At 43.7% G+C, this 22,880-nt stretch overlaps 2 protein-coding genes across 6 annotated transcripts in view; one reads left to right on the top strand and one right to left on the bottom strand.

The window, feature by feature from the left end:
- The window catches only part of fancl (FA complementation group L), a 17,678-nt gene extending 11,998 nt beyond the window's left edge, over window positions 1–5,680 (top strand). For all 3 annotated transcript variants that reach the window (XM_014154596.2, XM_014154597.2, XM_014154595.2), the window contains 6 exons: window positions 149–232; window positions 1,132–1,177; window positions 1,412–1,493; window positions 1,983–2,099; window positions 2,387–2,458; window positions 2,820–5,680. In XM_014154596.2, coding sequence (XP_014010071.1) covers window positions 149–232; window positions 1,132–1,177; window positions 1,412–1,493; window positions 1,983–2,099; window positions 2,387–2,458; window positions 2,820–2,855 — 437 coding nt within the window. In that variant the 3' untranslated portion in view covers window positions 2,856–5,680. The remainder of the gene's footprint in view (window positions 1–148; window positions 233–1,131; window positions 1,178–1,411; window positions 1,494–1,982; window positions 2,100–2,386; window positions 2,459–2,819) is intronic.
- Window positions 2,175–22,880, bottom strand: vrk2 (VRK serine/threonine kinase 2). Of its 3 annotated transcripts, none has more exons than XM_014154592.2 (15): window positions 22,862–22,880; window positions 21,684–21,835; window positions 21,340–21,395; window positions 20,970–21,039; window positions 19,783–19,870; window positions 19,495–19,603; window positions 19,161–19,253; window positions 17,401–17,533; window positions 10,643–10,763; window positions 8,996–9,054; window positions 8,267–8,466; window positions 4,485–4,616; window positions 4,091–4,261; window positions 3,822–3,968; window positions 2,175–3,515 (listed from the first exon to the last, which is right to left on the bottom strand). In XM_014154592.2, the coding sequence occupies exons 2-15, from the start codon at window positions 21,811–21,813 to the stop codon at window positions 3,057–3,059; spliced, it is 1,968 nt and encodes a 655-aa protein (XP_014010067.1). In that variant the 5' UTR covers window positions 21,814–21,835; window positions 22,862–22,880; the 3' UTR covers window positions 2,175–3,056. The 3 variants fall into 3 exon arrangements, with proteins under 3 accessions (XP_014010067.1, XP_014010066.1, XP_014010064.1); XM_014154591.2 differs by lacking the exon at window positions 22,862–22,880 and adding an exon at window positions 22,244–22,542; XM_014154589.2 differs by lacking the exon at window positions 22,862–22,880 and adding an exon at window positions 22,278–22,539.

The following is a 22,880-nucleotide window of genomic DNA, read 5'->3' as shown; positions in this document are numbered from 1 at the left end:
CTATAGGCCATAATTAACCCTCATGCACACTGAACTAAACAACAGACCTCTACTGCTACTACCTATATACACTCACTTTTATCATTGCTTCCTTTGTGTTGTGGTCAGCTATTCCTTGTCTCCAAACACTGATTAACTATGTCTGCAGCAAATAACGTGTCCATAAAAGTGGAGGTTGACACGCGACACCCAAAGATGTTGCCAGAGTGCTGCCTGCTTGGAGCAGAGCATGGTAGGTAAAAGACTGTATACTTATGGTTGTTCCTTTTTTCTAATCTTTTTTTATCAATAATGTATATGAAATGTGTACCCTATATTAAATGGTGGCACACTTGCCATGTTTCAAATGTTTTTTTTAAATGCATCCTCCAGTCTATTAACTGATCTGACTAAATTTTATAAGCACATACAGTTTTGAGGAAACCTGGTTTCCACCTACCCTTATTCTATCATATCTGTAATCACAGACAAAGGAAATATGTATTATTTTGGGGGGCGCATTCTGGGTCCTGATGAATGTGGACTACCTAACAAAGTTTTTACAACATAATCAGGCTTTTGATTTGGTACAAGTAGGAACGGACCAAACAAGGTCGAGTTTGTTCTATTTAAGTCCCAACAATTGTTTCTTTAAATCCAAGGTCATGCTTGGCCAACAGTGCCACACAGAACTCATTGTTGGTTGCCTAGCAATGCTATTAAACACACACTGCTGTCGCCAAGACTGAGGCAGGCAGCGACCCTCAAATAGATGGGGTCACGCAGAAATATTGCTTTTTGCATTTAAGAATAACAAACAACAGAATGCAATGATGGCTGTACACAAAGACGAGGCTCATGGGGTGGAACGGACTAGAGCAGAGCGTTTATGTCGAAGTTATTGGAATATTTCCTCTTTGCCTGACTCTGTCATCACATATGAAGAGCTGTTTGTAAGAGCCTGTGTGCTGCATCCAGGAAAACACTTGACATCACCCCAAATTAGATTTGGGGTGATGTTTTCTGAAATGCATTGAAAAGCACAAAAACGACTTAAATCCCCCTGCAAGTGTTGTGTATCTCTAAACCTCTCTTTTTACAATGTCCATTTGGAATTCACAACTTAATTGTGTGGGTTATTTTCCCCTGCAGTGGTAACACCTTTGAGGAACAAGCTGAATGCCAACATGCATTTATGGTAAGTTAGGTAGTCAGTCATTTGGATAGTCTACTTATTGGTATTATATGTTCCATACAATGTGATTCTAAATGAAGTCTTCTATACCATTTCAACGTGATAGCCTTGGTCAACATTTCCTAGCTGGGAGAGATAAGACATATTGGTCATAATTGCAAACTCCTCTTCCCTCCGTCTCTCCCTCATTTGCATGTGTTTAATTAGTGTGTGAAGGAGCTGTTTTGTGTCTTTCAGGAACCCGGACTGCAGCATCTTGCAGAACCTCCGGGATGTTTTGGAGATAGAATTCCCATCACCTGCCACCCACGAAAAATCTGTACGTTGCATTTCCCTGTTTCAAACACCAAGCCCTCACAATTACCTCTGCCGAGCAATCGTGTGTAGAAATATATTTTTATTTCTGTTCTTTTTTGTTTGCTGGAGGTGGGTGTGCATCCCCTTTAATTGGGTTGTTTACAGATAAGATCATTAGAATAACAAAGATGGCAGAATCCTCGGCACTATCGAGATCGCTTTAATCACACCCCCATTTATCTCTTTTTTTGCCGCCGGATGGGTTGAAAGGGCGCCGTGTTTATCCACTGTCGCCACGGTGATTAATGCCTCAGCATCATTAACATTCCGAAGAGCAAAGTTTACTTTACCAGATGTTGAAATTGTACCTGCCATCCTCTTTTTAATGGATCGCTTGGAGAGAAAAAGGGCTTCTCGTTACATGAAAAGAAATATGCAAACAGAGAAAGGGAAGGGGGACACTGTTAGAGGGGATAGACAGGAAGAGAGCTACTATGTCTCCCTCCTGTAGAGTTTCAGTGCGGAGTGTGGGATCTGTTACGCCTACCGTCTGGAGTCGGCCATTCCTGATCAGGTGTGCAACGACCCTCGCTGCGGTCAACCCTTCCACCAGGCCTGTCTGTACGAGGTAAGGGACACGCACACAACTATCCTACCCAATCAGTAGGCATGTCTGTTTTACAAAACAACACTACACACAATATCCAGGATGAGACATGCATGAATTTAAAATCATTTGTTATAAATTCATACAAAAATGGGATGTGAAAGTTTAAAAAAAAAGCATCAAATTCATTTCAGGTGTTTGGCTTCTTTGCATTTATCAAATCTTACCACTACAGGCACAAGGAATTGGTCCACTTCAATTTCAGAGTAGTGTTTAGTTTGACTAGTTCTTGTTCGGTTTCTCTCCAGTGGTTGCGTGGACTACCTTCCAGTCGCCAGAGCTTCAACATAGTGTTTGGAGAGTGTCCCTACTGCAGCAAGGTATTTCAAGCCGCCATATGGCATTATTAATACTGACTTTACAGTAGATGTCCTTCATAAAAGGTCATAACATACACATTATATAGTATGTCATTCATAAAGTTTCAAAAGGTAATATAGAGCGCTGTTCATGCACAATAAGTACATTGAATATAGCAGGTCACATTAGTAGTGTGGAGGTACCATGTCCTTGGTTAGTATAGTATTATACAACAGTCACGCATATAAATCACACTAAGCCTATAGAAAATCCCCAGAGGTGCAGTTGCAAATCACAATCAAGTTTTTTTTTTTTTTTTGTAATTGATACAGTGAGCCTGTTGACATCTGCAAATAACATTTTCACTTTTGTTGTTTACAGCCCATCACAGTGAAGATGTCCACCCAGAAACCCTGAGAGCTGACTGAAGCCTGGGCATAGAGCTATATGGTTTAACATGAGCCTCAGCAAATCCACTCACATCTAATGTACATCATGTCATGACACTATAGCGAACTGGAGTAAGAGTTGGGGATGATGCAAACCTAAAATAGGCCTAAATAGAATAGGAAACAACAAAAAAGGATCAAAGAGTAGCAGGGAAACAGCACCAAGTCATCATTCAGGACCGTCAGCCAGAGTGAATAGAAAGGCCAGGGACAGGAATAAGAAGACCACTAAAGCACTACAGTACATTATGACATTACAGCCACTCTTCTGTTTGGGAGAAGGCTCTGCTCTCTGGTTGTGGTCTTTGTGTCTGTATTCCTCCCACTCGCCACGGTCATATATGTGGATGGGATTTTCCCAGTGGTCAGATTCTGGGGGATTGTGCTTCTGACTCTTACCCCCACACTGGTGATCATGGTTGAAGTTCTCTGAACCATCCTCTTTGTACAGATGTTTTTCCCAGTGTGTCTGACTGTGGTCCTCCCACTGGTCATCATGTGTTTGACCCAATTTACTTTTTGTAGGGGTTGTACTTTCTCTGGGGTGGGACAGTCTATGGTTGACTTGTGGTCTTGAGGTCACAGCAACTATTTTCCTGACGCGATGTTTGGTTTGTGTTGATGTTTTCTGTTAGGGGATAATTCACACATTTGCTTGGGTTTCTTCCATTGACCTGAACTTTTGTAACAGCCGTTAATGTGAAATTACAACAAAGGCAATTGAATGAAAAAAAATATATATATATAAAAAAAAAATGATTTATTTTGGGTTTGAACTTGCTTTGATAAAAACTTCTTTCATTATCAGTTGGGCATCAAAGTAAAGTAGCTGGTCATTTTGTCCATTCTTGTAAAACCAGTTTGACAACATAGTAAAATGCGGTGAATCCTGTCAATATTACACTACAAGCAGGACTTAGTGCCTTGGCCTCACCGCCTGTTCTGGCTGGGGCTTGGATTTGGGTGGTCCTCTGATGTATTGAGACGGCACAGGTCTGGGTCTCTCCATCTCTTCCTCGCTCTCGTCATCCTCCACACATACAGACTTTGGTTTGGACGACCCTCTAGCTCGTCCTGCTTTCTGTGGGGAAAAGATACAGGAAGACCGGATTGAAATTTCACGTGAAGCTAGCATGCACTAGTTTATGACAACATACTCCTCAACCTGGACATTTCTTGCTTGTGAATTCACTAACACCTTACCCCATGTTCTGACTGGGGGTTGAATACAGGTGGTCCTCTAATGTAGCGAGATGGTACAGGTTTGGGTCTCCCCTCTTCAATCTCCATCTTTTCTTCATCACTGTCATCGTCCACATATAGAGGCTTTGGTTTGGAGGCCCCTCTAGTTGCAGGTTTAGCCCTGCCCGCTTTCTGTGGGGAAAGGACACCGGAATAATTATTTCATGTGACGCAAACGAACTGAATGAAAACATACTTTTACTCCTGTTGTCAACACTTTAGAATAAAAGGGCATTTCCCCATGTGTGTCAATTACTGTACATTCCAATACATTTATTTTTAGGTCATATTGTACTAAAACCAGTTGCAACCAGCTCAGTAGTAAAGTTTAGTGAATCCCGTTTATAGCCAACACCTTTACGCCCTTGGGTGGTACAGGTTTAGGCCTCGCTTCATCCAACTCCATCTTCTCATCCTCTTCATCACTCTCCTCATCCTCCACAACTACGGGCTTTAGTTTGGATGAGCCTCTACCTCGGCCTGCTTTCTGTGAGGAAAGGATACAGGAAGAGGGGCTTAGTAAGAGGCTAGCATGCAACTGTTTCTGATAGAAACTTGCTTGATTCTCCATTGAACATGCTTTTAGATCTGAAGATGAAGCATTGTTCAGCTTCCTTTGAATGATGAAGATAAATACGTGAGTCCATACGGGACAAACGATGGGACACGACTAACTACCAATTGGATATCACGAAATTGGGGAGAAAAAAGGAGTAAATAACAATAGAGGAGTAGGACAGACACTGAAAGCAGCCTTTCCGTGACCCCTATTAATTCAACTGACATTTACTCACTTTCCAAACCTCCAAAAATTGACTTCTATTTGACTACAGATCCAACTGCCCAGCAGTTCAGCATGGAAATTAGAGAGAAAATTAGAACAATTATGGCTGGTGATCCTCTGCCCCTGTAAAGTGTGTGTAAAGTGTGTGTCATCAATCGCCTCAAATTGGGCTGTTTTGGCCATCTGTGGGTCAAGTTAGTCGCCATTGGAGGCTCAAGTGATTCCGGTAAATTCCAGAAAATCACCACCTCTCCGCTCCAGAGCCTCTTGAGGGGGACGACGTGTGCCTCCGTGGGGGTCTTGGGGCAAGTTGACCCCCTTTACTGCGGTCAAGATCCCCGCCAGGCATTTAGAGAAGAAAATGTGATTCACCTCTACACCGCTATGCAAAGAGCCAGAGAGATGTGACATATTTGGTACAGTCCAATTGAAATGCACATATTTGATGAGAAATACTTTCTGCAGTGTACGTGTGTTGTAAATAAAGACCTGGATTTGTATGGGATCTGTGGCTGAGGCTGTCGGTGTGTGTAAATCTCCCACACTGCACTGGGGCTCCCGACAGACACCTCACCTCACCCAGAGGGTTATAAATCAGAGTATAAACAATGAACATGAAGTGAGTCTAGCCATCTGGTCTCCATTACACTCCCCTGACCTGCACTTTACCCTATCCAGCTATATTTGATACTCAACAAAAATATCAACACAACATGTTGGTCCCATGTTTCATGAGCTGAAATAAAAGATCCCAGAAATGTTCCACACATGGCTTATTTCTCTCAATTGTTTACATTCCGGTTAGTGAGGATTTCTCATTGCCAAGACAATCCATCCTGACAGGTGTGGCATATCAAGAAGCTCATTAAAACAGCATGACACACACAATTATGACATCCCTTCAAATTAGTGGATGCAACTATTTCAGCCACACCCATTGCTGACAGTTGTATAAAAATAAATGTAAAAAAAAAAAAAAAAAATCGAGCAAAGTGGCAACGTCTAGGAACAACAACGGCTCAGCTGTGAAGTGGAGGCCACACAAGCTAACAGAACGGGACCGCCGAGTGCTGAAGCACGTATCGCGTAAAAATCGTCTGCCCTCGGTTGCAACACTCACTACCGAGTTCCAAACCACCTCTGGAAGCAACGTCAGCACAAGACCGGTTTGTCGGAAGCTTCATGAAATGGTGAAATGACTGAGCTCACCATGCGCAATGTCAAGTGTCGGCTGGAGTGGTGTAAATTGGATTCTGGAGTAGTGAAAACGCGTTCTCTGGAGTGATGTCCGACGGACGAATCTGGGTTTGGCAGATGCCAGGAGAACGCCACCTGCCTGAATGCAGTGCCAACTGTAAAGTTTGGTGGAGGGGCAATAATGGTCTGGGGCTTTTTTTTCAAGGTTTGGGCTAGGCCCCTTAGTTTCAGTGAAGATAAATCTTAATGCTACAGCATACAATGACATTCTAGACGAGTCTGTGCTTACAACATTGTGGCAACAGTTTGGAGAAGGCCCTTACCTGTTTCTGCATGAAAATGTCCCCATGCACAAAGCGAGGTCCATACAGAAAAAGGTTTTTGAGATCGGTGTGGAAGAACTTGACTGGCCACAGAGCCCTGACCTCAACCCCATCGAACACCTTTAGGATGAATTGGAATGCTGACTGCGAGCCAGGCCTAATTGCCCAACATCAGTGCCCGACCTTACAAATACTCGTGGCTGAATGGAAGCAAGTCCCCGCAGAAATGTTCCTACATCTAGTGGAAAGCTTTCCCAGAAGAGCCTATTTAGCCAACATTTGTGAGTAGATCTGGATGTGTGCGAATGATTGACAGATTCATTAACCTCTATGGGCTAGGTGGGACGCTTGCACCTACTCAACAGCCAGTGGAATCCCGTGGCGCGATATTCAAATACCTTAGAAATGCTATTACTTCAATTTCTCAAACATATGACTATTTTACACCATTTTAAAGACAAGACTCTCGTTAATCTAACCACACTATCCGATTTCAAAAAAGCTTTACAACGAAAGCAAAACATTAGATTATGTCAGCAGAGTACCCAGCCAGAAATAATCAGACACCCATTTTTCAAGCTAGCATATAATGTCACAAAAACCAAAACCACAGCTAAATGCAGCACTAACCTTTGATGACACTCCTAGGACATTATGTTATACAATACATGCATGTTTTGTTCAATCAAGTTCATATTTATATCAAAAACCAGCTTTTTACATTAGCATGTGACTAGCATTCCCACCGAACACTTCCGGTGAATTTACTAAATTACTCACGATAAACGTTCACAAAAAATAATTATGTTTTAAGAATTATAGATACAGAACTCCTTTATGCAATCGCTATGTCCGATTTATTTTAAAATAGCTTTTCGGTGAAAGTACATTTTGCAATATTCTGAGTAGATAGCCCGGCCATCACAGGCTAGCTATTTTGACACACACCAAGTGTGGTACTCACCAAACTCATATTTACTATAAGAAAAATTGGATTACCTTTGCTATTCTTCGTCAGAATGCACTCCCAGGACTTCTACTTCAATAACAAATGTTGGTTTGGTTCCAAATAATCCATAGTTATATCCAAATAGCGGCGTTTTGTTCATGCGTTCAAGACACTATCCGAAGGGTAAAGGGTGACGCGCCCGACGCGTTTCGTGACAATTTTTTTTGAAATATTCCATTACCGTACTTCGAAGCATGTCAAACGCCGTTTAAAATCAATTTTTATGCGATTTTTCTCGTAAAAAAGCGATAATATTCCGACCGGGAGTCGTTGTTTTCGTTCAAAGAGAGAGAAAGTAAACATGGTGGAGCCTCGTGCACGAGCGCCCCAGTCTCCTTGTTCTCAGATCAACCACTATCCAAATGCGCTACTGTTTTTCAGCCATGGCCTGCAAAGTCATCATTCAATGTTCTGGCGCCTTCTGAGAGCCTATGGGAGCGTTAGAAAATGTCACGTTATGCCAGAGATCCCCTGTTTTGGATAGAGATGATCAAGAAGGCCAAGAAATAGTCAGAGAGAGCGCTTCCTGTTTGGAATCTTCTCAGGTTTTGGCCTGCCAAATGAGTTCTGTTATACTCACAGACACCATTCAAACAGTTTTAGAAACTTTAGGGTGTTTTCTATCCAAATCAAACAATTATATGCATATTCTAGTTACTGGGCAGGAGTAGTAACCAGATTAAATCGGGTACATTTTTATCCGGCTGTGCAAATACTGCCCCCTATCCCCAACAGGTTAATAGATGTACATTAGGCAGTGGTGTAAAGCTCGCCGCTGCCAATAGGCAGTTTTCTGAGCAAGGTAATCTCTCAGGTACTCTCACCTTGCCCCTGTCTGGCCAATCAGACCCTCTGGTGGAGGAACCCCCTGACATTGCTCCTTGTGGCACAGACAGGTCCAGCCTTCCCTGGCCTCCGCTCGCTCTCGGTCCCCCCTCAGACAGCAGCTCTCTCAGCCTCTGGTAGTCCGGACGATCCTTATACTCCAGAGCTTTGACACTGAGCAGGAAACTGGCCAACTCATCTGGGAGAGGAAGAGGGACAAAAGAGAGAGAAAATGCGCAATAGTCCCACTCCGACATATGTGATGTTTTATAAACACTGGTTATGTGCCGTGTGATCTGCGTGTTTCAGTACTCAAAAAGTCACCCCTTACTGCAACTAACATGTCCAGCTACCTAGTGTACCCACACACACACACACACTGGTTGAGTGTATCACACTCATATACAATAGGGTTGATGCATGTCCTGGGCCTTATCTGTGGCGACCAGCCCGGCCCTGCCTCTGGAGGAGGTGCAGAGAATCATCCCAGTCAATCACCACCATACATCACATAGCCCTAACCTCAGAGACGTGACCTCTGTTTACAGTACCAGAGATAACACTGGAGTCTCTAAGACATCTCTCTAGGATGGATAATGGAGTTGTGGGAACATATTTTAAAACCCCCTCCAAAAAAGATGTTTCATTCCCATCTGGGACAAAGTGGTGTGACTCTGGAGTCTGACTACTGGACAAGTACTGACTAGTACGGAGGCCCTCTCACTCACCTGTGCAAGCTCCACCCACAGACAGCTCCTGCACCGAGCCAGGTAGATTACCCATGAGTCTGGAAAGAGAAACGGGCATGAAATAGAGGGGGAGAGAGAAACAAGGGTTTAACTTAAAGACAACACATACTAAGGACAAAGGTTTTGAAGGGTCTGTCCTATATCCAAGAGCTATACTTTTGGTCAATTAGTGTGTGGACACAGGTTTGAACATCTCATTCTAAAATCATGGGCATTAATATGGAGATGGTCCCCCCTTTGCTGCTATAACAGCCTCCACTCTTCTGGGAAGGCGTTCCACTAGATGTTGGAACATTGCTGCGGGGACTTGCTTCCATTCAGCCACACGAGCATTAGTGAGGTTGGGCACTGATATTGGGTGATTAGGCCTGGCTTACTGTCGGCGTTCCAATTCATCCCAAAGGTGTTCCATGGTGTTGAGGTCAGGGCTCTGTGCAGGCCAGTCAAGTTCTTCCACACCGATCTCGACAAACCATTTCTGTATGGACCCCGCTTTGTGCACAGGGGCATTGTCATGCTGAAACAGAAAATGTCCTTCCCCAAACTGTTGTCACAAAGTTGGAAGCCCAGAATCATCGGGAATGTCATTATATGCTGTAGCGTTAAGATTTCCCTTCACTGGAACTAAGGGGCTTAGCCCAAACCTTGAAAAACAGCCCCAGATCATTATTCCTCCAGTTGGCACTATGCATTTGGGCAGGTAACATTCTCCTGGCATCTGCCAAACCCAGATTCGCCCGCCAGACGGTGAAGGGTGATTCATCAGTCCAGAGAACGGGTTTGCACTGCTCCAGAGTCCAATGGCGGCGAGCTTTACACCACTCCAGCCGACACTTAGCATTACGCATGGTGATCTTAGGCTTGTGTGCGGTTGTTCGGCCGTGAAAACCCATTTCACGAAGCTCCCGACGAACAGTTCTTGTGCTGACGTTGCTTCCAGAGGCAGTTTGAAACTCGGTAGTGTGTTGCAACCGAGGACATGATTTTTACGTGCTATGCGCTTCAGCACTCGGCGGTCCCGTTCTGTGAGCTTGTGTGCCCTACCACTTTGCGGCTGAGCCGTTGTTGCTCCTAGACGTTTATACTTCACAAGAACTACACTTACAGTTGACCAGGGCAGACATTTTACGAACTGACTTGTTATAAAAAAGGTGGCATCCTATGACGGTGCCACATTGAAAGTCACAGCTCTTTAGTAAGGCCATTCTGTTTGTCTATGGAGATTGCATGGCTGTGTTCTCGATGTTGATACTTGTGTGTGTGTGTATATATATATATAGTGTATGTGGACAGGTGTATAAGAAAGCTCAGGAAATATATATTTTGGGACACATTTAACCCCTTATTTTTTTCAACACAAAACTAACTCCATATTTTATTTTTAACTGGTACCGGGTTACCTTCAGACAAGTCACGTGACAAACGCCACTGTAGCTCGGCCACCTTCCGCAGATGCGGAAGACCGACATATTGTAGGTGGATGTGGTGAATAGAGACGCGGGCCTTGCAAAACCCCCCCCAAAAAACATCTCTCTAGCTTAAAACTGACCGATTTTGATGGGGATTTAACACTAATAAGGATCAATAGGAAGATGGAGAGGGATCCAGAGAGAGGGTGGTCTTGACCTGGTCTTGGCCTCTTGGACCTGTATAGGGTTCTTGAGCACAGAGTCCCAGGGCAGCGCCCCACACAGCCAGTGGAGCAGACAGAAGCCCAACACCTCCAGGTCTCCACGTCTAGATGGAGCTACACAGAGACAGAGAAGAAGATGATCAGAACCTGGTTTGGGAGGATAGAAACAGCTTTGATTGAGGGGCTGTGTTCAGAGGTAAAACAGTATGCAAAGAGAGGGTAAAGAGGATTACAATTATGGAGGGAGTGTTAGTCTTTCAACTTTTCCTGTGCTCTGCAGACAGACAGGGCTTTGAGGGGAGGGCTGACATTTTAGGTCAGTTTTCCTTCTTTGGCCTGTTCCAGGAAACTGGATCCTTGTGGCCTCTGACATGATTCAGACACCCGCTGCCCAGCCTAAAACACACACACTCGATTGCTCAAACACCCCCCTCTCTTAGGCAGTAAAACACACACAGATATCAACGCTCAAATCAATACCACAGGTTACAGAAGTCGACAGGGTGCTGTGCACTGGGGAGATATCTAAATACTAAATACTGATGATGGCTAGACATTAACCTCTAGACTTGCCTCGTTGTAAACAATGCCTTCCATCTAGTTTTAATACAAGGAAGTGAACAAACACTGCACTGAGCCAGTGTCTTTATGAAAAACTGTGGGGAGTTCATCAATACGTCTGGATTGAGTGCATGTGAGGGGTCGAGCCCGAGGAGTTTTAGCAGCTCAATACTGTAACGGCCGTGCGTCTCCGGAGAAATTACCCATCGACTGGCTTCGTCAGAAGGAGAAATCTCGAGCCAGATCCATGGCTAGCATTGATCCCAGACAGTGTTCCCAATTAAATAGGCTTCTGCCACAGTGGCTGCCAGGCAGTGGCACCCAGCAGGACAGCACTACTGGCTAGCCTTGAGACAGACAACAGGGGTAGGTTGGTTGGTTGGTTGCCACTGCCTCCGTTGTTGCCTTCAACATTTTTGTGATTAAGCCGCTTGTTTAAGTAATTTACTGAATCAATTATCTAAAGAGTGGAAGGTGTAAAGTACTTAAGTGTATAGGTCAGCATTACAGTATATTTGTTGCTGCCACTTCTAATTAAGCCATTGTTGTAAACAATTATATAAAGCCTCATTGATACTGAGAGGCAGATAAGAGGGAATAAAGATGAAAAACACAAGTGACACCAGCACTCAAAAACTACACCAACTCCCACAGCCACAAAATAGATTAACAATTAAAAAGATCAACAACTACGTTAAGCACCAGTGGCGTGCTTTGACCATATTGTCCCTGTTCACAATAGCTTTTCCTTTGCTGTTTGGTCGTGTATTTATGAATCTTTCCCTAATGAGACGGCAGCACACACACATACAGCTCTCTCACATGCAAGCATATGCATGAATGTGTGCACACACACGCGCATTCATGCGCGCGCACACACACACACACACGCGCGCTTGCGTACGCACACACAAACTTCAGAAGGTAAACCTCAGAGCCCCCACACCATCCAGGCTTGTCACAGAGTTGGGTGACAATGTTGTAGGTAGTTCTTTCCTATTGATGTTCAGATTTTCACTCTTAACCCGCTCTTTCGGAATCTCCATGTTCCAAAGCATCCCGCTCCAATAGGTGATAATTAGCTCAGAGTTCAGTGATGCATCACTCTGTTCCATCTCCACATCTACCCAGCGAGGGTGATGATAGGTAAGATGGGATCTTGAGCAAAAAGTAGTCTTGTTGCTCGTCAAAATCTGCATGCATCTCGATTGCCATTTGACCCAAAGAAACTCAAACTGCCTTACAACGTGGAGGTCAAGTAAGACCAGCCATCATATTTAGCCACCTGGAATATAATTCTGGTTTGTTTATCAACTGTAGACAAAAAAGGGAAACGTTACCTGATTGACTCATTCCAATAGTAGAGTACTGTAGGCCTAACAGAAGTTATTACATCAAAGGACAGATGATTATCAGTGGTTAGAAGCAAAAACACATACCAGACAGTTTTAGGTACACCACCCAGTTTACAAAAAAGAAAATTGATCGATCCTACAGTGAGTCACGTGACCGTGGCTTGCTATATAAAGCACTCACAGGCATTGAGGCATTCAGTTACTGTTGGGTTGAACGTTAGAGTGGGCAAAACAAGTGACCCAAGCAACTTTGAGCGTGTTACGATCTTCGGTGCCAGATCAAGTATCTCAGAAAAGGCCGGCCTCCTGGGCTTTTCACGCGAGACAGTGTCTAGGGTTTACAGAGACTGGTGCGACAAACAAACATCCAGTCAAATGTATTGGTCACATTCACATATTTAGCATTTGTTATTGCGGGTGTAGCAAAATGCTTGTGTTTCTAGCGCCAACAGTGCAGTAGCATCGAACAATTAACAACAATACACAAATCTAAAAGAATGGAATTAAGAAATATATAAATATTAAGACAATCAATGTCGGAGTGGCATTAACTAAATACAGTATGTAAACATTAAAGTGACTAGTGTTCCACTATTAAAGTGGCCAGTGATTTCACATCTATGTATATAGGGCAGCATACTTTAAGGTGCAGGGTTAAGTAGCCGGGAGGTAGCTGGCTATTTAACAGTCTGACGGCCTAGAGATAGATGTTTTTCAGTCTCTCAGTCCCAGCTTTGATGCACCTGTACTGGCCTCACCTTCTGGACGACAGCGGGGTGAACAGGCCATGGCTCGGGTGGTTGAGGTCCTTGATCTTTCTGGAATTCCTGTGACATTGGGTGCTGTAGGTTGTCCTGGAGGGCAGGCAGTGTGCCCCCGGTGATGTGTTGGGCAGACCATACCACCCTCAGGGAGTCCTGCGGTTGCGGGCTCTGAAGTTGCCATACCAGGCGGTGATACAGCCCGGCAGGATGTTGCGCCTCCCCCACACTGTCTGTGTAGGTGGACCATTTCAGTGTCAGTGATGTGTACGCCAAGGAACTTGAAGCTTTCCACCTTCTCCACTGCGGTCCTGTCACTGTGGATAGGGGCGTACTCCCTCTGCGGTTTCCTGAAGTCCACGATCAGCTCCTTTGTTTTATTGACATTGAGGGAGAGGTTATTTTCCTGGCACCACTCCACCAGGGCCCTCACCTCCTCCCTGTAGGCTGTCTCGTCATTGTTGGTAATCAGGCCTACGACTGTTGTGTTGTCTGAAAACTTGATGATTTAGTTGGAGGCGTGCATGGCCACGCAGTAATGGGTGAACAGGGAGTACACAGGAGGCGGCTGAGCACGCATCCTTGTGGGGCCCCAGTGTTGAGGATCAGCGAAGTGGAGGTGTTGTTTCCTACCTTCACCACCTGGGGGGGGTGGCCCGTCAGGAAGTCCAGGACCCAGTTGCACAGGGCGGGGTTCAGACCCAGGGCCTCAAGCTTAATGATGAGCTTGGAGGGTACTATGGTGTTGAATGCTGAGCTATAGTCAATGAACAGCATTCTTACATAGGTATTCCTCTTGTCCAGATGGGATTGGGCAGTGTGCATAGTGATGGCGATTGCATCGTCTGTGGACCTATTGGGGCGGTAAGTGAATTGAAGTGGATCTATGGTGACAGGTAAGGTGGAGGCGATATCATCCTTGACTAGTCTCTCAAAGCACTTCATGATGACAGAAGTGAGTGCTATGGGGTGATAGGAAAGGTATCTGAACTAAATGACTTTCTTGGGTACAGGAACAGTAGTGGACATCTTGAAGCAAGTGGGGACAGCAGACTTGGATAGGGAGAGATTGAATATGTCTGTAAACACTCCAGCCAGCTGGTCTGCACATGCTCTGAGGATGCGGCTAGGGATGCCGTCTGGGCCGGCAGCCTTGCAAGTGTTAACACGCTTAAATGTCTTACTCACGTCAGCCACAGAGAACAAGAGCCCACAGTCCTTGGGAGCGGGCCGCATCGTTGGCACTGTGTTATCCTCAAAGCGAGCGAAGAAGGTGTTTAGCTTCTCTGGGAGAAAAACGTCAGTAATCCGTGATTGTCTGTAGATCCTGCCATATACTTTGTCTGTCCACTTTGTACTGACGTTTTGCCTGTTTGATTGCCTTACATATAACTACACTGTATTTGACCATATTCCCAGTCACCTTGCCATGGTTAATGGTGGTGGTTCGCGCTTTCAGTTTTGCGCGAATGCTGCCATCTATCCACGGTTTCTGTTTTGGGTAGGTTTTAGTCATGGTAGGAAAAATATCCCCTATACACTTCCTGATGAACTAGGTCACCGAAGGGAGGGCCTTATAGGCATTTCCAAAAGGTGAATAGCAGTGATCTAGTGTTTTCCCTAAGCGAGTACTACAGTCAATGTGTTGATAGAACTTCGGTAGCGTTTGCCTCAAATTTGCTTTGTTAAAATCTCCAGCTACAATAAATGCTGCCTCAGAATATGTTGTTTCCAGTTTGCATAAAGTCCAGTGTAGTTTCTTGAGGGCTGTGACTATAACCAAAGATAATTCTCTTGGGAGGTAATACGGTCAGCATTTGATTGTATTCTAGGTCGGGTGAACAAAAGGACTTAAGTTTCTGTATATTATCACAATCACACCATGAAACATATACCCACACCTTTCTTCTTCCCGGAGGGTTCTTTATTCATGTATGCACGATGAACTGAGAACCGAGCTGGTTGTATGGACGGGGACAGTATATCCCGAGAGTGCCATGATACTCTTTCACAGAATGTTACAGTCCCTGATGTCTTTCTGGAAGGAGATCCTCACCCTGAGCTCCTCTACTTTATTGTCCAAAGACTGAACATTAGCGAGTAAAATACTCGGAAGCGGTGGATTGACTAGAAGTCCACTCCAAATACCTCTTCTCTACCGGCGCCGACTTGGAGCAGCCTCTGGGATAAGTTTGATTGCCCAGGGGCGTACAAACAAAGGATTCAAGTCAGGAAAGTCATATTCCTGGTTGTATTGCTGGTGAGATAACGCCGCTCTGATATCCAAAAGTTATTTCCAGCTGTATGTAATAACACAAAAACGTTCTGGGCTAATAATGTAAGAAATAACACCCAAAAAACAAAATACTGCAAAGTTGCTTAGGAGCCAGAAGCAGAGCGGCCATGTCTGTCGGCGTCATTACATTGACAGTCCCGTGGGCAAAAACAGCTCGTTGATGAGAGGTTGAAGGAGAACGGCAATCGTGCAAGTTAACAGGCAGGCCACAAACAGACAAATAACGGCACAGTACAACAGCGGTGTGCAGAATGGCATCTCGGACCACACAACTCGTCGATCCTTGTCACGGATGGGCTATTGCAGCAAATGACCACACTGGATTCCACTCCAATCAGCTAAGAAGCAGCTCCAGTGGGCACGCAATCACCAACACTGGACAATTGAGGAATGGAAAAACGTTGCCTGGAACAGGACAGCGAATTCAGTTTACTTGAGTGGCCTGCACAGTCACCAGACCTCAACCCAATAGAACATCTTAGGGATGGAACTGGCTGTACCACCATCCAATCTGCAACAATTGCGTGATGCCATCACGTCAGCATGGACCAACATCCCGTGGAACGTTTCCGACACCTTGTAGAATGCCCTGAAGAATTCAGGCTGTTCTAGAGGCAAAAGGGGGCAACCCGATACTAGATGGGTGTATGTAATAAACTGGCCAGTGAGTGTATATTTTCATCTTATACCTACTTTAGTTTGTAGAAGATTCATGACCCCTGAGCTATAGAAGCAAAGGATTGATTCACCTATACAACAGCTTCTACTGTTAAGCGAAGACCAAAAAGTTGGAATGAGGACCATATGCGACGACATACAGTATATGTGACATGAGAACAAATTGCACTAGATGACAGTGTGTGTGTACTTCTATGTAGGTCTGTAAAAGAACAGACCTGTGTTGAAACCAGTCCTGTGATTTAAATGTCATTCCTATCCAACCTCTTGTTAAATTAAATTCACAGCCATAGATCAACGACTCAGAACATGTTGAAGCATGTTCCGCCTGCCACATTTTAGCTTGTATGCAACTGTGAATTACAATACATGGGCCCAACATACACCTCTTGATTCAGAGAACCGAACATAAAAACACAAGCTCAGCATGTTTACCCCCACCACCCTCTTCGCTCTATAAAATATAAAAAATTGACGAGTTTGCCTTTATCAATAACGCTGACTAAGCATCTTGTCTGTTTACATTCATATGGACAGCACTGATAGAAACAGTGGCATGGCGATTAGGGAGTCTTCGCCACACTCGTCCAGCATATCGAACCCGGCACCATCCTCCGCTCTTAGCAAACAGAGGTTATCAGTGGCCAGTCCCACTCTAACCAAACATCAAAGCCTTAATTAATGGGGGATGAATACACGATGCAGGTTATGACTTTAGCTAATTAGGGGATTTTTTTTAATGGAGTCTGTGTTGGGGAATACGAGGCCGGGAGAATCAATGTCCAATAAAAAAGGACCATGTACGCAATTTGCCAGCTAATGTGTTCCCTACTGAGGGCGGTTTTATAGCAAGGAACGAAGGGGGGGGGTCACTTTATGCATTGATAAACAACTACACTGCCAACTGAAAGATACAGTAACGCAGTTAGTATACACAGCAAGATACATCCATACGAGATCATTGGCCATACAGTCAAGAAAAGTGAGCTCCATTGTCCACCAATTCTTGTATGTTTACCCAGAAACCTTGCCCTTTCACTACACAATAGTTGTTGCCACCTGAAACTATGAGTGTTCATATCAATGAAATCCCACTTTACCGACTCCATTGTGGGCATCTATGCTGGTGTACTCTATGGTTCCGTTGTGTCCCTTTTTTGGGTTATTTTTGTACTCTTTGTGTACGCCGTCTGGGCTGTACCTGTAGGACAGGCCGTAGTCAGCCAGGTACACCTGCAGTACAGGGAATAAACAGACAGTATGTGTAGATAACAGTCAGCCCACCTACAAGTAAAAAGCTTAACATATACATTGCTCAATGTTAACCTGTTAGGGCTAGGGGGCAGTATTTGCACGGCTGGATAATTTTTTTTTACCCGATTTAATCTGGTTACTAATCCTACCCAGTAACTAGAATATGCATATACTTATTATATATGGATAGAAAACACTCTAAAGTTTCTAAAACTGTTTGAATGGTGTCTGTGAGTATAACAGAACTCATTTGGCAGGCAAAACCCTGAGACATTTTCTGACAGGAAGTGGATACCTGATGTGTTGTATTACCTTTAAACCTATGCCATTGAAAAACACAGGGGCTGAGGAATATTTTGGAACTTCCTATTGCTTCCACTAGATGTCACCAGCCTTTACAAAGTGTTTTGAGTCTTCTGGAGGGAGATCTGACCGAACAAGAGCCATGGAACGATGATGGCCCATTAGACACCTGGCGCGCGAGTTCATGTTGGGTACCCTCGTTCCAATACGTTATAAAAGAGTATGCATTCGTCCACCTTGAATATTATTCATGTTCTGGTTAAAAAAGGCCCTAATGATTTATGCTATACAACGTTTGACATGTTTGAACGAACGTAAATATATTTTTTCCCCTCGTTCATGAAGTGAAGTCCGGCGGGCTTAGATCATGTGCTAACAAGACGGAGATTTTTGGACATAAATGATGAGCTTTTTTGAACAAAACTACATTCGTTATGGACCTGTGATACCTGGAAGTGACATCTGATGAAGAGAATCAAAGGTAATGGATTATTTACATAGTATTTTCGATTTTAGATCTCCCCAACATGGCGGCTAGTCTGTATCGCAACGCATATTTTTCTGGGCGCAGTGCTCAGATTATTGCAAAGTGTGATTTCCCAGTAAGGTTATTTTTAAATCTGGCAAGTTGATTGCGTTCAAGATATGTAAATCTATAATTCTTTAAATGACAATATAATATTTTACCAATGTTTTCTAATTTTAATTATTTAATTTGTGATGCTGACTTGACTGCCGGTTATTGGAGGGAAACAATTTCCTCAACATCAATGCCATAGTAAAACGCTGTTTTTGGATATAAATATGAACTTGATAGAACTAAAAATGCATGCATTGTCTAACATAATGTCCTAGGAGTGTCATCTGATGGAGATTGTAAAAGGTTAGTGCATCATTTTAGCTGGTTTTATGGTTTTGGTGACCCTGTCTTTGAATTGACAAAACATTACACACAACTCTTGTAAATGTACTGTCCTAACATACTCTAAATTTATGCTTTCGCCGTAAAACCTTTTTGAAATCGTAAAACGTGGTTCGATTAAGGAGATGTTTATCTTTCAAAGGGTGTAAAATAGTTGTATGTTTGAAAAATTTGAATTTTGACATTTATTTGGATTCAAATTTGCCGCTCTTGAAATGCACCTGCTGTTGATGGAGTGCACCACGGGGGGGACGCCTGCGTCCCACCTAGCCCATAGAGGTTAATATAGCTAGTAACGGTCTTCTACGTATGTTTTATACACAGTACAAGAAATGCCTTGAATACGCATGCCTACTGTTCTGAGACAGTGCTAGCGCTAACCTTGTCAGGGTCTGTGTGACCAAGCATCAGGTTGGCAGCCTTTATGTCTGCATGGACATACTCGTTGTCATGGATATACTCAAGCACATCCAGCTGTAGGAAGACAAAGAGAAGGTGAAATCTTCACATTCCATCTTGGAAGAGGATGTTTTATTATTATTGTGTTTATTTTTATATATATGTTTACTTTAGTTTATTTACTAAATATTTTCTTAACTCTATTTTCTTAAAACTGCATTGTTGGCTTGTAAGTAATGAAAGCATTTCACTGTAAGGTCTTGTATTCAGCACATGTGACGAATACAATTTGATTTGAACAGAGGGAGAGACTCACCAGAACACGTCCTAGCTGTAGTACTGTGTGCTTCTTCAGCTTGCCACCGTTTCTATCACACACCTTCTGCAGGTCACTGCCCAGGCGGTCCATCACCATGAACCTGTACCTGAATTGTAAATAAGAATTTGTTCTTAATTGAGTCACCTGGATAAAAACTGTACATGGTCAAGGATAAGAGGTAAAATCATCTCTGACACACTTCTCAACCACAAAGCAAGGGATTATTAATGAAGTATTAATGCCTTCATCATGATTACTACACCAGTGTAGTGGTTCCAGTAGTACCTGGTTCCGTTGTGTTCTGCCAGTCCTGATCCCCAGTATGCAGGGATCCCCAGAAAATCCAGCGCCTTGCTCCTCATCCACCTCTGCACTGAATCAACAGCAGACAGAATTACAAGGGCCAAAAATTGTATCTTACATACTATATTTAGGGAAAGGGAGATCAGTTGTCCAACTGGAATGTATTCAACTGAAACGTGTCTTCCACATTTAACCCAACCCCTCTGAATCAGAGAGGTGCGGGGGGCTGCCTTAATCGACATCCACGTCTTCAGTACCCTGCCTCGCTCAGGTACATACAGAACAATCGATTTCTACGTTGTCAGCTTGGGGATTCGATCCAGCAACCTTCCGGCTACTGGCCCAACGCTCTAACCACTAGGCTACCTGCCGCCCCTTTTTACAACGCATTTTCACTAGTGCAACGATTGCACCTATTATTTCTGTAGAAAAACAATAGACACAACAAGAGTGCAAAAACAGATATTTGCTCTTTTGCGTTTTTTTGTTTTATGAATTACTTGTTGCTGTCATTATTTACCTCCATGCCATTTTGTTTTATTCCCTCTGAAAGGTAGCAGGTGCACAACTGGTGCTGAGCAAATATGGCCAAGTGCCCAAGATACAATCCTAGAGGACCTAAGCCTTTGGTCTTAAAAGTGGTGCAACAAATTAGGATGTGATGTGGTTTTAATGACTGTGGATTCAGGTTGGGATGTCTGAACTGTTCACAAAAACACATATGACCACTTAAAGACAGAGGAAATAATCATGCACTTCTAAATCACAGACACAGAAACGCACAAAGTGAACAGGAAGCCTGTCTTGGAGTGCTGGCTGGCTCTCCACCAGACTGGCAGGTGGTCAGGGGCCCAGCAGAGGAGCAGGCATCATTATGTGGGATTGGGTCCCTCTCTATGAATTAAGACAAACAAGCAGGGAAGGGGCTAACTGCCACTGAGGTGCATGTTTGCTTTGGCTTATTAATTACACCAGGCAGCAGTCTTGGGCACTTCATCAGCCAAGTACACTCCCGCTGCACTGGGCCTGGCCGCTCATATAAGATGTAGCCTAAAATAGGTTTGGTTGTAACCATACAGTATGTAGCCTATGATGGACATAAGCTATGAACTCTTGGTCACATTTCTGCTACATCATGATGTTGACTGATTGAATTTGTTGATACTCACTGTTCTCAGGTTTAGCTGCCCTCTGATAGAACTTGAGCTCAGAAAACAGAGGCCCATTCTCATGGTACTCCTGCAGACAATGAAACAAGAGGGTCAAATATGAGGAAATGTGGAAATAGAAATGCTGAGAACTGTTGCATGTGACTGCCGTACAATTATAGGTTCCTCATTATACCTTCCCATATCCACGAAAAACCCAGTAAGCAGAGAGCAAGCGAGAGAGAAAGACAACGTGAAAGACAGTTTCACAGCAAATTATTGTGGTTAAGTCAAACTGTCAATCACATCTGGAGTTATCGCTGAACAAATGACAAAGCGTATACAGTGATGGAAATGCCCTGACTCACAACACAGCCATCCCTGTACTCACCACTTTAATCACAAAATGAGAGTCCTCCCCAACAGGCATTTCCATGTCCTGCGAAGCTGAAGGAAAAAAGGGAGAGAGAGAGAGAGAGAAAGGTATGAGATGGAAAAAAGGAGGGAGATATGGTGTGTGAGAGAAAAAGAAGAAAAAAACAGGGACACGGATAAATAAACTGTGATAAACATGACAGTAATTTGGCATCAATCAGATGTACTCCAGTTTGGTAATGCTGTTGGTAATGTTTTACACCCAAATCAGTGATTCCTGGTCAAATAAATTAGGATGTGTGTGTTTATTTGAGAATCAGTGATAACTTGATGGATTGACATACTAGTCTGGTTACTTACCTAGGTAGATCAATCCAAAGCCTCCTTGGCCAATAATTCTTCCCAGTTTCCATTGCTTCTTCTCAGTGTCGATCAGTGTAAACCCGTCTGGTAGGGGTGCAGGCAATGCTCGTTTCCTAGGAGGGGCCATAGGGCTTGCCAGCAATAGGAACCTATTTGGGGGTAAAAGAGAGTCAAATTAGTTGGCTGGCAATAGTAACTTATGGTACAGACTATTGACATGTGGTCAACAGATGCAACGACAGCCACCCAGCTAGCTTGCAAAGTAGCGTGCAGCTATATAGACCCGTAATAAATCCAGAAACAAAACTGAAAGTCAGTTAAATCTGGAAACTGGCCAGCAGATTGGCTAGCTACCTAGATAGCTACAGCAAACTAACAGACTATATCGAGTAAACGAGTTAGCTGTCCCTACATAGAACTAAATTAGCTAGCTAGCAAAACAATATATTCGATTCATTTGGCTCGGTGGCACTGCACAGTTCAGTGTCAATTTGTTCTTAGCAAGATACCTAACTAGATAGTTACTATCCAAAATGAAACATCTGGCGATACATTACCATTAAAGTTTGGATAACTTTCCGTGAAATGTACCAAAGATCTAGGAAGCGATGGCTCTGGATATTCAACCGCCAATGACTGCTATCTAGAGGCAGGACGATGACACAGCATGTGCCATACAGGTTCACAGTGCTGTCTGTCACCTTTAAAACGTCTGACCTGGGATGCATTAAGTGGAGTGCAACGTTACAGAACGTTCTGGTAAAACTGTATAGAACAGAAACGCTATGTCATTTAGATTAGGCCAATTTGATTGATATATTTGTAAGAAAGACACGTAGGCTGCGTTAGACAGGCGGCCAAATGACGAACGTGTATAAAGATGGAAGAATGCAGATATGACGTCAATGTTTTAGCACTATCCACTGAGTTCTTTAAACTACAGGTTGCGATATGGTTCAATGTGCTAATAAATCAGCACAATCTACTTTTTCTGTTTTTCAAATTCCCAGCATCTTGAAGCTGAAATTGGGATCATGTATACCCTGCTAATGACCAGACCAAAAAAAAAGAAGAGTAATGGAGAGCAATGTACAATATATTGGGAATTTAGTAAGAGGAATTTGTGGTAAGTGCATGGGGGCCGCTGGCCCAAGATGTACTCTTAAGGAGCCTACCGTCACTCCTTAAGGTCCA

Source organism: Salmo salar, chromosome ssa18 (assembly GCF_905237065.1).
Source record: "Salmo salar chromosome ssa18, Ssal_v3.1, whole genome shotgun sequence".
Taxonomy (NCBI): domain Eukaryota; kingdom Metazoa; phylum Chordata; class Actinopteri; order Salmoniformes; family Salmonidae; genus Salmo; species Salmo salar.
The sequence above is the reverse complement of the archived record's forward strand: the minus strand, read 5'-3'. Positions and strand labels throughout refer to the sequence as shown.